Source organism: Oxyura jamaicensis, chromosome Z, assembly GCF_011077185.1.
Source record: "Oxyura jamaicensis isolate SHBP4307 breed ruddy duck chromosome Z, BPBGC_Ojam_1.0, whole genome shotgun sequence".
Taxonomy (NCBI): domain Eukaryota; kingdom Metazoa; phylum Chordata; class Aves; order Anseriformes; family Anatidae; genus Oxyura; species Oxyura jamaicensis.
In genome coordinates this window covers 13,527,463-13,541,368 of record NC_048926.1, presented here as the reverse complement: position 1 = coordinate 13,541,368, position 13,906 = coordinate 13,527,463, and the positions used below count along the sequence as shown (strand labels likewise).

The 13,906-nt window shown below is 38.9% G+C and overlaps 1 protein-coding gene and 1 long non-coding RNA gene across 3 annotated transcripts in view; one reads left to right on the top strand and one right to left on the bottom strand.

Moving 5' to 3' along the window:
• Positions 1–13,094, top strand: part of LIFR (LIF receptor subunit alpha) — a 50,680-nt gene extending 37,586 nt beyond the window's left edge. For both annotated transcript variants that reach the window (XM_035310594.1, XM_035310593.1), the window contains exons 12-21: positions 881–1,046; positions 1,194–1,264; positions 1,700–1,913; positions 4,739–4,918; positions 6,564–6,665; positions 8,343–8,510; positions 9,154–9,315; positions 10,363–10,456; positions 11,015–11,093; positions 11,714–13,094. In XM_035310594.1, coding sequence (XP_035166485.1) covers positions 881–1,046; positions 1,194–1,264; positions 1,700–1,913; positions 4,739–4,918; positions 6,564–6,665; positions 8,343–8,510; positions 9,154–9,315; positions 10,363–10,456; positions 11,015–11,093; positions 11,714–12,349 — 1,872 coding nt within the window. In that variant the 3' untranslated portion in view covers positions 12,350–13,094. The remainder of the gene's footprint in view (positions 1–880; positions 1,047–1,193; positions 1,265–1,699; positions 1,914–4,738; positions 4,919–6,563; positions 6,666–8,342; positions 8,511–9,153; positions 9,316–10,362; positions 10,457–11,014; positions 11,094–11,713) is intronic.
• LOC118156490 overlaps positions 5,096–13,906 on the bottom strand; it is a 17,549-nt gene continuing 8,738 nt past the window's right edge. Inside the window, exons 2-3 of the long non-coding RNA XR_004746292.1 lie at positions 10,336–10,338; positions 5,096–5,107 (exon numbers count right to left, since the gene is read on the bottom strand). This is a non-coding gene — a long non-coding RNA (uncharacterized LOC118156490). The remainder of the gene's footprint in view (positions 5,108–10,335; positions 10,339–13,906) is intronic.

The following is a 13,906-nucleotide window of genomic DNA, read 5'->3' as shown; positions in this document are numbered from 1 at the left end:
TTTGGCAGCTGTGATGCACATGTGTTATAATTAGAATCAGTAAAACATATTCCCAGGCTTAGGGCTTTTTAAGAAGTCGTAAAACTGAAACATTCTATAGACTTTCACCATTTGAAGAATAACAGGAGAGACGAGTGCAGTGGTAAGAGCTGTGAACCAGAGTTCAGCTGGGTATGACTTGGAATGACTACGTTTTGAAGGAAGGTCTGTCTAGTATGAAGGTTGTATGATAAGTTTCTTGTGAAGATAGATTGCCTTTAGCAAGTCCTTTGTCCATCCAGTCTGCTGTGCACACCCACAGTGTGAGTGCAGATTCTGAATACCAAAGGTGAAATCCTGGCTTGCCTCATGAGCTGCTTATAGAAGAGAGGGGGACTAGACAAGGTTGGTGGGAAGCAGCAGCTTGCTCCTCTGTGCAGAGTTCGTCCTGCTGAAGGGTTACACTTTTAGGGAACAGTTACAGCAGAGAAAGTGAAGTCCGTGTTCTCTCTCTTTTTCATACTTTATATCTCAGAAGTGTTACTGACTGGTATTTCATATTTCTATGCTATATATGACTTCATTTTGACAGACATCTGAGGTTTTTTTTCCTTTGTTTAGGGTGACTGCATAGGAAATAGTTTCATTTTTCAGTAATCTCCAAGCATAGTTGGGTTCTCACACTGCTTCTCTTGATGCTCTGTATGTCTTTGGAGAGACTGCTTTCTATCAGTTAGACAAGCAAGAGCTATGACTGCAACTTTTTTTTTTTTTTTTTTTTTTCCCCACACAGTCTGTATTCTTGGGGGAAAATATCACCTTTTTTAGGTGTTGACTTTCAACACAATGTACAAGCAAAAAATATATATGTAGCATGTCAAATTCTGTAAATTTTTAACAGCACAATGTCTCCATGCCTGGTGGAAAATCCTCGACTTATACAGCTCAGCTGAACACGTTGCACCCCTATACCAAATACTGGTTCAGGGTGCGCTGTTCAGCTGCTGACCACTTCTGGAGATGGAGTGACTGGAGCAGGATAGAGGAGCACACAACACTGGAAGCCCGTAAGTTTATTCAATTCTTTGATGATAAAGTGTGGAACTTGTGAAGCCAAGTATTTTTAAAATTAGCTATCTAAAAAGCCAGCTTTCTGATAGATATTAAATGGTCTAGTATGCAACTTGGAAAAAAAAAATCTTCTTTTTTCTTAGCTCCTGCAAGAGGACCAGATATCTGGAGAGAGAGAAGTCCTTCAGGAAAAAGTCTAAAAATCTTCTGGAAGGTAGATAGGACACTTAAAGTTTTAATATATTGTGTAATCTAACTATGACAATCTATTTTCCCACAAATTTATAAATGAATGAAATTTATAGTCAATAAATCAGATTGTTTTTTCTTAACTTGTTATATAACTATCCACTGAGATAAATATTTCCCCCGAACAGGAAGTTACTGAAGTCTTATAATGTAAAGTTTGCACTGAGAAACATTTTACTGGAACAATTAAAATTTTTAATACATCCCAGGTAAAAATAATAAACTTACAAACTTATATATTAATTTCTAATGTTACACTTGAATAACTGTCTTTTCTGCCTATGCATTCATCAGATGTGACTGAGACATTACATTCATATTATCCTCTGCCTTCTTTTTGTTTGTTTATTTTTGTTTGTTTTTCCATTTTTATTATAATGTGCTTTGTGTCTGTTCATAGCCCTTAGCCCTTTCTGAAGCCAATGGAAAAATAGTATCTCATGAAGTTTCCTGCTACCTGCTAGAGAAACCACTGGAGTATAAAGAAGTCACAGAGCCCTCAAACAGTACTGAGATAAAACTTGGAAGAAACGACTGTGTAGTTAGCGTTGTAGCCAAAAATCATGCAGGCTCATCTCCTCCTTCAAGGATAACAACTGTGGAACTTCCAAGTGGTGAGTACTCCCAGGGGAGAGCTAAGCACCTTCAAAGTTGGGAGAATCTCTTGTTGAGTTTGATGATTGAAAATAAGATGATACTTGCTTTGTTTGTTTGAATTTGGTTTGTGTTTCTTTTTCCCACTCAGTTCTACTGGATGGGAAGAAAAAATTACTGCTTTGTTCTTAGGGTAGTGTCTCTACAATTAATTGTGCTCTCTGCATAAAGGAAAGGTGATAGTGTGCAGCCTCTGCAGCTATGTTGCACTTTCCTGAAGACCTCCTAGGAACAAGGATGAAGATTCAAAACATTAGTGTAGTTCTCTGATGTTTATGGAGCTCAATTTATTTCTGTGTATTCTTGTTGAGATGCTGAGAAGTGTTACATGCCAAAGAGAATCAGAATAAGGATCTGGTGGTGTTTTGTGCCTTTTTAAGAAGGGAATTCTCAGTTCAGTGCCTCTGAGCTCTGCAGGAGAATATTAATTGGGCTGGCCAGTAAAGTGTTGGCACCCTTGAGCTGGGAGCTGGGGTTTGAAAAGAAGGTAGGACTTCAGCTTCCCAATTAAAACACTGCCACTCTTGCTGCGGGCTTTTGTAAAGGAAAGTAGCTGAGCCATATAATGATTTTCTGCTCTTAACACTGAGCTTATGGAGCAAATAATATCGCATATTACTGTTGAGAGTCCATGCTTCTCTGCACGCCAGAAAGAGTGTAATCTCCCAGAGACGAAACCCCTGGCTCCTCTAGCTGGTTTGCCTGGAGGATGTATGGTACTGCTTCTTCTTCCCCACCCTGAGAGCAGATATCTCAGTCACCCTTCTTGTAACTCAGGTTCTGATAAGAAAATGCCACCTCTTGCAGGAAGAAGCATGCTTTGAATGAGATTCACAGTGAGAGAAAAAATGAATTTGTTTTTATGCAAAAGAAAATCATTGCTCTTAATGTTTTTTGTGCTTCTCCAAAACAGCAACACATAAAAATATATTCTCAATTTGCTCCCAGGACGGAAAAGTAACAGGAACAGATAAAAGTACAGGGCAGATAAGAGAATGAAAATGCTTTTGTAGCTCTCCTTGAGCAGAAAGAGAACTAGACTTTGGGAGCTGGGGAGGTCTCTGTAATAGGTTTGTGGTGTGGGACAGCTGATGGCAGCTGGAGCTTTGCAATCGTTTGTAGCTTTCTCTTGGAATGAGCACTTGGGTGTCTGAGGTTCTCCTCGGTGTTACCCAACTTGCACTCGTTGAAGGTTTGCTCCCAAGTTGGTATAGGAATTGTCTGAGTCACTGACTGGAGTCATGAAAGATGACTCATTTACTGAACTGGATGACATTTCTACCCAAACATCTTTTCTGGCTGCTTCCTGTGTGCAGTCTGTAAGTGCTTTTAATGTCTGTAAGAGATCAGTGGCTCTGAAGCTTGAGATCTGTTGAGGTTTTGTGAAAACTGAAAACACAAACAAAGAGTATTCTGCCTTAATTTGTTGCTGTCTCTGAAAAGTGCTGTACAGAGTTTGGGGCACATAATCTGGCTGTTACAGGCTCCCTTCCTGCAATAGTGCTGTAGTGCTGGTAGTTATTTCTACTACTGTAGATTTTAGCTATAAATATCCCAAAATGAGCAGTACTGTCCTGGGTGAATCTTAGTCTTCTGGCTCAGGAAATAATATTGAATGTGGTATATTTAAGCATTTTAGAGAGTCTGTGCTCACAGTCTGTAAAAAGTCTTTCCTGTAAATAGAAAAATTAAAGCAGTCTAATTAGAAATATGTTATTTTCAGCATCATAGAAGTGTAATTTCATTGGATGTGTAATAGTTTTTTGGGCAAAAGTATTGAAAGATTCTGGAGTTGACTTTTCTTTGCATAAGTATCTGTTTTTCTTGCCATGAGCAAACTAGAAAAGGATTGTACACTTAGCTGTATGTTAAAATTATTTAGAATAAGGCAGTCCTTCAGTATTCACAGCTTCTCTGTGAGAGTGAAGTTTTCACAACATTGCTTCTTAAAAACTGCCCTTCAGCCTTCCATGGTTTATAGCTTTAATGACATGAAATAATAGACTCCATAGGGAGCATAAATGAGAAAAACTCAAACCCTGAGACTGTTTTTGAAGATCTGTTGTTGGGCCACAGCTGTTGTGATGGCCTTTGGAAAATATCCCTTAGCTCTGCAGGGTCCTGTCTGACAGCCAGCCATGGAGGAAAGCTGCAGGAATCAGAAGTCATTCCCAGATCTGATCAGTTCAAGGACAGCCAAACCTTTAATAATCAGAAACAAACAAACAAAAAAATGAACTAAAAGCAAAGCAGTTTTTTTTGTTTGTTTCTTTGTTTGTTCACTCTGGTGGTGAGACTGGTATCTCCATAAAGCTCACCGGGGACTCAACTTTTGCTGTTGATTCCCAGTGAGTAATTGTTGTCTGTGACTGGGCGAGTGACAGCAAGACAGTCTGAGAGAAACACAAAGCAAACTGTTAGGTGAAATAACAGCAGGAATTTATAGCTGCAGGCTCCTGCCAAATTGGTGTCAAGTCAGATTTGAACCTGCCATCCACTGTAAGTCCTTACCTTGAAAAAGTGCTTTTTTAGCCAGTATTTCTGCAGTATTTCTCGTCATCATACTTAAGACTGGCTGTGGGATTTGCTGCAGGCTACATCTGATTTCAAAAAGCATAGCTGAGTGCACCGCTTCAAATTTCACAGTACCAGGAGTGCACTTCTTGTTCTTAGATATGACTGCAGTTTATAAAACCTTTGTGCAGTGGCTGAAAGCCTTTCTTCCAGCTTCGACTACAGATAAGTGTCTAGTCTCTGATGGATTTTTGTGTCGTCTTTGTCGCAGACAATGTCAAAACAGATCGGGCCGTGGCAATGGGGAATGGAATTTATATTTCTTGGAATTCTTACCCCAACATAACCTGTGGCTATATAGTAAAATGGTGTCATTCATCTGGGTCTGAACCCTGCAGTGTGGACTGGCAGAAATTTCCTTCAAATACAACAGATGCAGTGATAAAATCTGGTAAGTCAGAAATTGTTTTTTGTGAGTCTTCCTTGGTCAGAGCCTGAATAGCAAGTGAAATGATAGAAGTACCAATACTATAGATCAAGGATTGTTGCACTGCTGTGTGTTTGTGTATACAAATTAAACTCTTCTTAGCATTGCATTTATTTTAATTTCTTATGAAGCTATGCCAAAGCCAAATACCATCTCATCCTTTGTTTATTAACTATTATGAAAATTACCTTTTCTAGCTCCACTGAACAAATTTTTAATTCATCATAACACGTAATGGTTAACCTAGGGTCTGGGGTTTTATTTGGATTTTAAACATAAACATGGATTCTAAACAGCCTTGCTCAGGATGGGGGAAAGACTAATCCGTTGTTTTTGCATCAGGCAGATTTTTTTAAGTGTGACCTCCATGTGTTGGCTTGCTGTCAGCAATTGAAATTTCCTGGAACAGGGCACATTCCAGGTCTCTAGATGGTGGTGGGCAGATCAGGGAAATGAGACTCAGCTGTGGTGGGACTAGTAGCAGCAGAAGAGGAAAGAGAGGACTCAAGAAAGATGATGGATTTTTCATTGCTCCTTAAAAGGATATATATATTTGCTTTATAGAAGAGTTCAGCATATAAAGCCTCCATTAGAAAAATCAACTCGGAACTGCGTGCATTGGAAAGTCAGGGTGAGGGCGAATTTTGTCAAGGGGGCAATATGTTTTCCTGCTTATAATTACATTGCAGTGTCCATGTTGTTTTTGTTTGTGCTGGCTAGAGCTTGCTTTTTCTAAGCAGACAATACCGTGTCTGTCCTAAATGCACTGCTCAACTTCTGAGCTCTTTCCTGGGATGCTTCTTGCAGTGTGGAGCTGCCAGGCTGCCAGGGCGGGGCTCAAGCTGGCACATTTGCCTCTGTGCTTGGTCCTGCTCAGAGAATCTCTCCATCTGGACCTGAACTCTTGCAAGATCCACTTGACTTCTGTAGCGGTCCATAGTGGCATCATGTTTAGAAAAAGATTGATGGAGTCTCAGTGTGAAAGTACTGACTTGCAAAAATCACAGGGAGTGGTAAATTATTTATGCAATGTATCAAACACCTATGCCTCCTTCAAAGACATATAAAATGGAAGTTTGATGACTCTCTGGGTTTTATGGAGTGATTCCAGACCTAGAGTTCATTGCTGTAGTGCTTCAGTATCACTTTCAAGAGTTCTCTGTTTTTTTGTTTTGTTTTGTTTTGTTTTGTTTTTTTTTGTACTGTTGTTGCAATAGGTCTATGTATGTCAAAATGCATTTTTGTTTCTGAGGAGGAAGTAGGATCTACATGGCTGCTGTAGGTGGAAAGGAAAGGGATTGTTTCTGGTAACTTCAGTTTGTGTTTCCTCATGGAAAGAGCAATTTTTGCAGTTTGAGTAGCTTGTTTTGAATTCTATTTGTTTATAACCAAAATTTCTCCAAGACCTAGATTTGCTTACTGGTCCTAAACTACACCTGATGGCCTCTCTTTTATAAGAACTGCAAATAGGGATAGTGTTTATACCTAATGCTGTAGCAGCCTAAGACTCATTTTTTAATATATATTTATATAAGTCTGTGCCATGTGAAAGCTAAAAGCATCACACTTCGTAAGTGACATCTTCTTACTATCGGGTTTTCTCTTACAGCTCTGTTTAGACCTGGAGTGAGATACAACTTTTCACTATATGGTTGCAAATCCAGTGGATATCAGTTACTGAAAAACATAACTGGGTATACGAAAGAGCTGCGTAAGTGCACTTTATCACTCAGGATCTTTACAAAGTGAATTTAGACTGTGTTTATTTAGTTCAGTGTTGGCAGAAGATTAAGACCAGAATTCCCATACAATGCTACTGACTTCTGCTCGTTCTCTGTGTATAATTGTAATGTATTTCTTCAGCCACTTCAGGTCCCAGCATGAAATCTCCTGTCCTCCAGCTTGTATGGTGGCATAAAGTTTGCCACCACAGAGCAGAAGTTTGCTCTGCAGACAGCAGTCTTCAGGCCTGAAGGCATAGTTATAATGTAAACCACAGGGATGTGGTCACCTCTTCAAGACAGGAGGTAGCTTCTGTTGATTTGTCAAGTCAAAGCACATTTGGAGTAAAAGATGTCCACAACATTTCTGTGTAAAAGAACTTTATAAATCAGAACTAGACCCTAGGGTACAAACCACGCTGAGAATTTCACTTCCCGTACTGAGTTCACCGCTTTCAGCTTACTGTGGTTGTGATCCAGGGCAAGGCTTACTTACATGGAGATGCATTAGTGGCTGAATGCTTTCTGTTCCCAGGAATCTGAACTTGTCTTACTCTTTAACAGCTCCTGTGTAAAGTGTATTGTAACTATAGCACCCATTTTCCTTTGAAGTTTGATGTGTTTTCTGCTGAACACTTTATCTTTAGCACAGGGGCTGTTCATGTATATAAAGATGAGTGTGTTTATTTGTTTTCTAGTCCCTTTATGTACTTTGGGCCTGCAGCCTAATTTTTATTTTAATTTCTTTAGTTGTTTATTTTGCTGCTGAATTAATCTGATCCCTTGGAAATACCATTGTTTATTTCATTCCTAAAGTTGAAGGTGAGAATAAGGCGATTTTACCAGAAACTCAGCTTTCAGCCACTTGCATCTCTGTAAAAATAATGTACGGTCTCCCAGAAGGATTTTCAATGTGCATTCTCAACAGACTTGGAAGCTTTCAAGAAAAAAAGATAAAGGCTTTTGTGGGAATAAGAATGCATTGGACACATGGAAGAAATTTAGCAGAAACTGAGAAATGTATTCACTTTGCACAAGAGTGTAGATTTATTCTAAAACATCAGATTTGCCTTTGGTCAAATAACCATTGAGACAAAATGCATTCATAAACATGAGTTCAGCACTGGTAGTAACATCAGACTTGAAGTCCTGTTATGTGACCTTACACAACACCTGCTGTAACACCTTCATTGGGGCCCAGGAATTGCAGTAAGGACTTGTAATACCCGCTAAGCCTAGTTCTTTTAAGCATAGATAGATTTCCATGGTACCAACGTGAAGTTTGGAAGACAAGCTCTGTGATCACAAAGTTAAAGCCTTTAAAAGCTAGGCAATTTATAACTTCTGAATGTTTATGCAATCTTCTGGCGTTAGTTGCAGGAAGAAGGGTATTTATGTGTATGGGTCTGTAGCAAGGCGACACAAGAAGAGATTTTTCTTTCAGCTGCTGTTAGTAGATAATATTGCAAGGAGAGCAATAAACTTGTATCGTTGTAGTGCCACCTGCTCGGTGTTTTCATATGTTCTTGAGAGTGAGGGAAAGATATTCAAGAAAAAGCTGAACATGCCAGGCCTGAGATAAAACTGATGCAACACTTAACACATATTCAGCATTTAGTGCTAGGGTTTATCTTACTAGCTTTCTCCTTTTTTTATTCTCCCTACAGCTCCAAAACGTGCACCAAATTTTACTGTAGAAGAAACTTCTTCAGATTCAATATTGGTAAAATGGGAAGACATGCCTATTGAGGATTGTCAGGGGTTTTTAGAGGGATATCGTCTTTCCTTTGCAAAAGGTGAAAAAGATGCCTTGAAGCCTAGACTTTTGGAATCAGGTAGATGAAATCTATAGATGGTAACTTCCTTGCTTAAGCTTTTTTTTTCTTCTTCTTTTTTTTTCGCAACACTTTAATACTTCAATTTCACTTTTAAAAAATGTTTTTATCATAATTCAGTTGCATTAGTCACTAGTATAATTGCCCCTTGATATGTGACAAAGGCATTTGAAATAATCAGCTCCTTGTGTGGGTAGCAGAGTTGTTTTTTAATATAAGGCAAAAATTGGAGGAAAACACGGTTCACTGAGGCTGTGGAGCTGTGCAGTGACTAAGTGGCAGTATGACACACTGCCCTGTGTACAGATGCCCCGGATGGACGACATATGGAGGAGGTTATGTGGCTATGTCTATTAGGTTATATTCTTCCAGTACCCATCTTGTGAGCACACTCTGTACTGAATCATAACTCACATTAGTGGAAGAGGACAAGCATGAGAGTAAAAAACTCATCACAGGCCCGTGCTGTTTGCTGCTGTGCAAGCAAGCAGCATGACCAGGATTCTCTGTTTCAGTTTTTCTTTACACAGACAGTTCTCCAGATTTAGTAAGCTGACTTCAGGAATGTCTTGCTAATGCTGAGGCTGTCTCTCTGAATCCTTTCTTACAAGGTATGCCTTTCTTTCTTCTTCTGAACAAACAGGGAATCCAGAACTTAAAGTTAAGAATATCACTGACCTAACAAAAAAGTCTTTGAAAATACTTGATCTTCAAGGGAAAACAAGTTACCAACTGGATCTACAAGCCTACACGGCTGGTGGGTTGAGCCCTCCTAACAGCCTCTATGTGGTGACAAAGGAAGACTGTAAGTTGAATATTAATGTTCATTAATGTTCTTTAGCACAGGGGCTGTTCATGTATATAAAGATGAGTGTGTTTATTTGTTTTCTAGTCCCTTTATGTACTTTGGGCCTGCAGCCTAATTTTTATTTTAATTTCTTTAGTTGTTTATTTTTAAACACAAACATGTTACAGTTCAGAGTGAGGAAAAAGTAATTTCCTATTACAGCTATTTTATGGTTCTTGGTAACCTATGCAAGAAAAGCAACTTCTAAACTAGTTCTATACGGTGGAGCCTGAATTTACTCTTCTCGAGCAGCTAGTTGTTCTTGTCATGTTTCCCATGATGAATATCTGCTAATACGTGATGGGAAGAAAGACACTGTGGAAATATTTACCAGTTTCAGAATTATAAACAGATGCCTCTCTGCTTTGAATTCAGCTTTATCAATCCCCTGACAGAAACAAACCCAGAAAGACAGTTACAAAAAGATGTTGACTTTGGGGAACAAGAATTTTAAAAAAGTATTCAATGTGGAAGGAAGAACTAAACACTGGGGTGCAACTAAAATACACAAAAAAAAAGTCAAACATGAAGGCACTTAACATCCATGAAGAAAGACAGTGGGAATGTATCAGAGAGCAACCCTGGGGATTAGAAGCACTGTAAACCATTTAAAAGGCAGCACAACTTGTGCAGTGCAGTGCAGTTGGCCTGTAAGAGCCATTACCAGAGATTTGTCCAGCTCAAGTAAGCTGAAAGTGCAATGCCATTGCCTACTGAGAACAGTGACAATCAGTGGCAATGGAAGCCTTTCACAATTAAGCAATCAGAGAGAAGTATCTGCTGATACCGAAGTAGCTATGACTAAGTCAGCTCTATTTACAGATGGACTTTTGCCTTTTCAGCAAAGGTGAAGTTTATGGAATAGGTCACTGTTCACAGGCACTGTTGGCTGTTTCTGCTTAGATGAAATGGTCTGTACTCTGTGGGACAGTTAGAAAAGGCATAAACCATGCTGGCAACTTTGGATAATATTTTTACTGTCTTTTTCTTTTTCTGTCCCCCCAGCTGTAGGACTAATCATTGCAATTCTCATCCCTGTGGCAGTGGTTGTTCTGCTTGGAGTGGTGGCGAGCATCTTTTGCTATAGAAAGAGGGAATGGTAAATGCCTGCATTCAGTTCTGATCTTCTGGTTGTGTTTGCTTCAGTGCTAGAGTTTTCCATTATTTGTGTTAATCTTTGTTTTCTGCAAATACCCAAAGATGTCAGTGGGCTTTTACAGGCCTATGCATAAAAGGGGGTGGTAAAAACACCTCATAGAAGGTAAGGAAGAAATTGAAATTAAGTTGGAGATAAGGGGGAGTTAGGAATGCAAAAAGGTTTTACAGGAGCCTGTCTCCAAGTGAGTACTGTTTATAAATAGTTCTAAAATGGAAATAAGCTGGCATCATATTGTAATTTGTGAGCTACCCACAAACACTCAGGTAGACATCCCATCTTCAGCTTCTTGTAAACATGGCATATCAAGTTTCCTAGTTAAAAAAAAAAAATGGTTTGCTGTTCTTTCCATTAAATACTCAGTGAAAGTATAACACACTAAATTTTTATGCCAGATGTCTTCAGTATTCTGAATTTAAGGGAAATGTCCTGACCCTTCAGCGTATTGGCAGTCTGTTTCAGGGCTTAGTAACTTAAAAGTTCTTTCTTTCCTCCTTGAAGGATTAAAGAAACATTTTATCCAGAGATCCCGAATCCTGAGAACAGTAAGGCACTGCAGTTTCAGAAGAACATCTGTGAGGTAAACCTGATTTTAAATCTAGCATTTTAAACTTCTAAAAGGTACTGTGAGTAAAGAAGACTTTTTCAAGCCTTGAGTCCTCTGCTCCAGTTGTAAAATAACTCTGTGGCAGAGGAGAGCAGGGCAAGACACTGCGTGACTTCTGTCAGGCTCTATCTGGAACTATAATGTATTCCTGTCCTGCCACACTAATGGGAAGTCTCAGTAGATGGGTACATTACTCCCAGTTAGTTATTATCTTTGTCACAGTGTTAGAAGTGGAAAGTCTATGTGCCACATCTCCAACCTTCTGGTAGGCACCATAGTTGAAACTGAGTGTAACATTTAAAGAACCTTCTGGAATGGAGTATACATAGCTGAGATTTGGGGAAATGGTTCTCAGACACTTACTGCAAAATCTGGAGTCTCTTTAACTTGGCTGAAATGCTTTAACATTAACAGGAATTTGTGATGAGCCAGAAAATGAGAATTAAAACACTTTTTTTTATATTGTACTAATGGCAATGGAATGAATGCAAGCCACAAGCCAGCATACTGGTTTAATTTGGGCAAGCTGTTGCTTTCCGGATGTCCAGGTCTTTTGGTTTAGTCTCTCCCCCTTCTCCTTTTTCTTACTTCAGGGAAATAAGACTCTTAAAACACTGGAAATGAACCCTTGTACACCCAATAGTGTTGAAGTGGTGGAAACACGGTCTGCAGCTCCCAAGATTGAAGATACAGAGATGATGTCCCCAGCAGTAGATACTATTATACGTGAAGATGGATCTGACTCAGAAACAGAAAATCATGTGGTTGTGTCTTACTGCCCCCCTATCATTGAAGAGGAAATCTCAAATCCCCCTATGGATGAATCTGTGGGGACATCTCAGGTGGTTTACATTGACATCCAGTCAATGTATCAGCCTCAAATTAAACCAGAGGAGTCAGAAATAGACTTTGTGACTACAGCAGGCTATAAGCCACAAATGCAGCTGCCTATCAGTGCTCTGAAAATAGAGAGTCGCTCACCTGCAGAGGAAGAATCAGATAAAACTGCAGGTTACAGACCTCAAGCAAACACAAATGTCTGGAACATGGACACTCCAGACTCTCCTGGATCAGTTGAAAGCAACAATGAAAATGCATCTTTTGGGAGCCCGTGCTCTATTAATTCCCGACAGTTTCTGCTTCCCCCAAAAGATGATGAAGATTCTCCCAAACCGAGTAACATAGGGTGGTCCTTTACACACTTCTTTCAGAACAAACCAAATGATTAAGTGAGTCCACACTGCACCTGAACCTGCCTTCTAAATAAGCTCTTATTCCTGATGTTGTAAAGAAAGGAGGAAGAAAAGTGCAAAAAGCATGCATTATTCTTGGAGACAGTCAGCAGAGGTTCTAGTAAGCTGAATGTTATCATGTTTAAGTTAGTGGAAGTGTTGATGTTCCATTTTAATAGAGGCTAAGTGGCCGAAGGTATAGCAATTTAGTTATTACTCTAGTAAAGTATATTGGATATAGGGGGTATTGAGTTTAGATCTCCTGATAAATGTAGTCAAAGAACTCTGCCTACCTTCACATAGTGTTCCAAGATTAATATGGTCTCATACAACTTATAACTTGGAAAGATTGCTTTGCTTTGTTGTAGTTGTTCTCAACTGTGCATACTCAAACAGTGTATCCCCAACAGGTTTACTCACTTGAGGGTTTCATTTATCACAAACCTCAGCCTAATGCATGGAAAGAATATGGTTAGAAACTCTTGAGATCTTTTACCTAGTGATAAACTAAGAACAAATCAAAGTCCTATTTTTTTTTTCTCCCATACAAAATGGTATTGTCACTGCTTAACACTTCTGAAGCAATGGCTTTTCAAATCTGTTGCTTTTTAACTAGACACTAGTTTCTGTACCTACTGTATGTTTATTCAATGTTTGACTCAGGGGTACAAACTTGGGAAAAAAGTGTAACACTGATTTAAACCTCAGCAAGAACTGCATGAAGTTTTAAACTTTTTTTTTTTTTAAAAAAAAAAAAAAACTTTGGATGCTCTATATTTTTTCTAACCTTGGGTTAAAGAATTAATGTTTCCTAATGTATTGCACTAATACATTTTGTATTTTATAGTTTCAGCTCCAGATCTCCTGCCTCAAAGTGGTACAATATTCCATTCCCCCCCAGTATTCAGCAGTCTTTGGACTATACAGTAAAGTAAGGCATGGGGAAGTCTTTGTCCACTAACATTAGTTGTCCAAGCACTTTGGCACCAGAAATTAGAGGTAGTACTATAGCTCCTTGAGAACAAATTGCTCTTTGGATGGTCTTTATTGCATTAGTTTTGCCACGTGCTGCCTGGCTGTTCTCCACAGTGTCTATACAACAGGACCTTCTCTACAAATCTTACCTAGGAGTACAAAGTGGGATTGCTCCAGTGGCATGCAGAAATCCAAAGAGGTTTTAGTGCCACTACTTCTACCTCTCCTTTACCAGACATGTGAAGCAAAGATAGCTTAAATTATGTAAATTTGTGTGCTTAAAGAAGTGTTCAGAACAATCATCTTTGAAAATTTTTGTTTTTGCGTATGCATCTATAGGCAGCTGTAATTGTAACATTTCACTTTGTAAACTTCAGACTGTGGCATGCTATGAGTTTCACTAGCTTACAAGACAAAGTGCTTTCTAATTTACCTGTTCCTTATTGCTTTACAATAAGTAAAACACAGTGATGGGATATCAAATGTTTAAATGCTCGATCAGAAAGGGTCTTCATACAGTCCTAACCAAACCTTTTTTTTTTTTTTTTTTTTTTTTTTTTTTTTTTTTTTTTTTTTTTT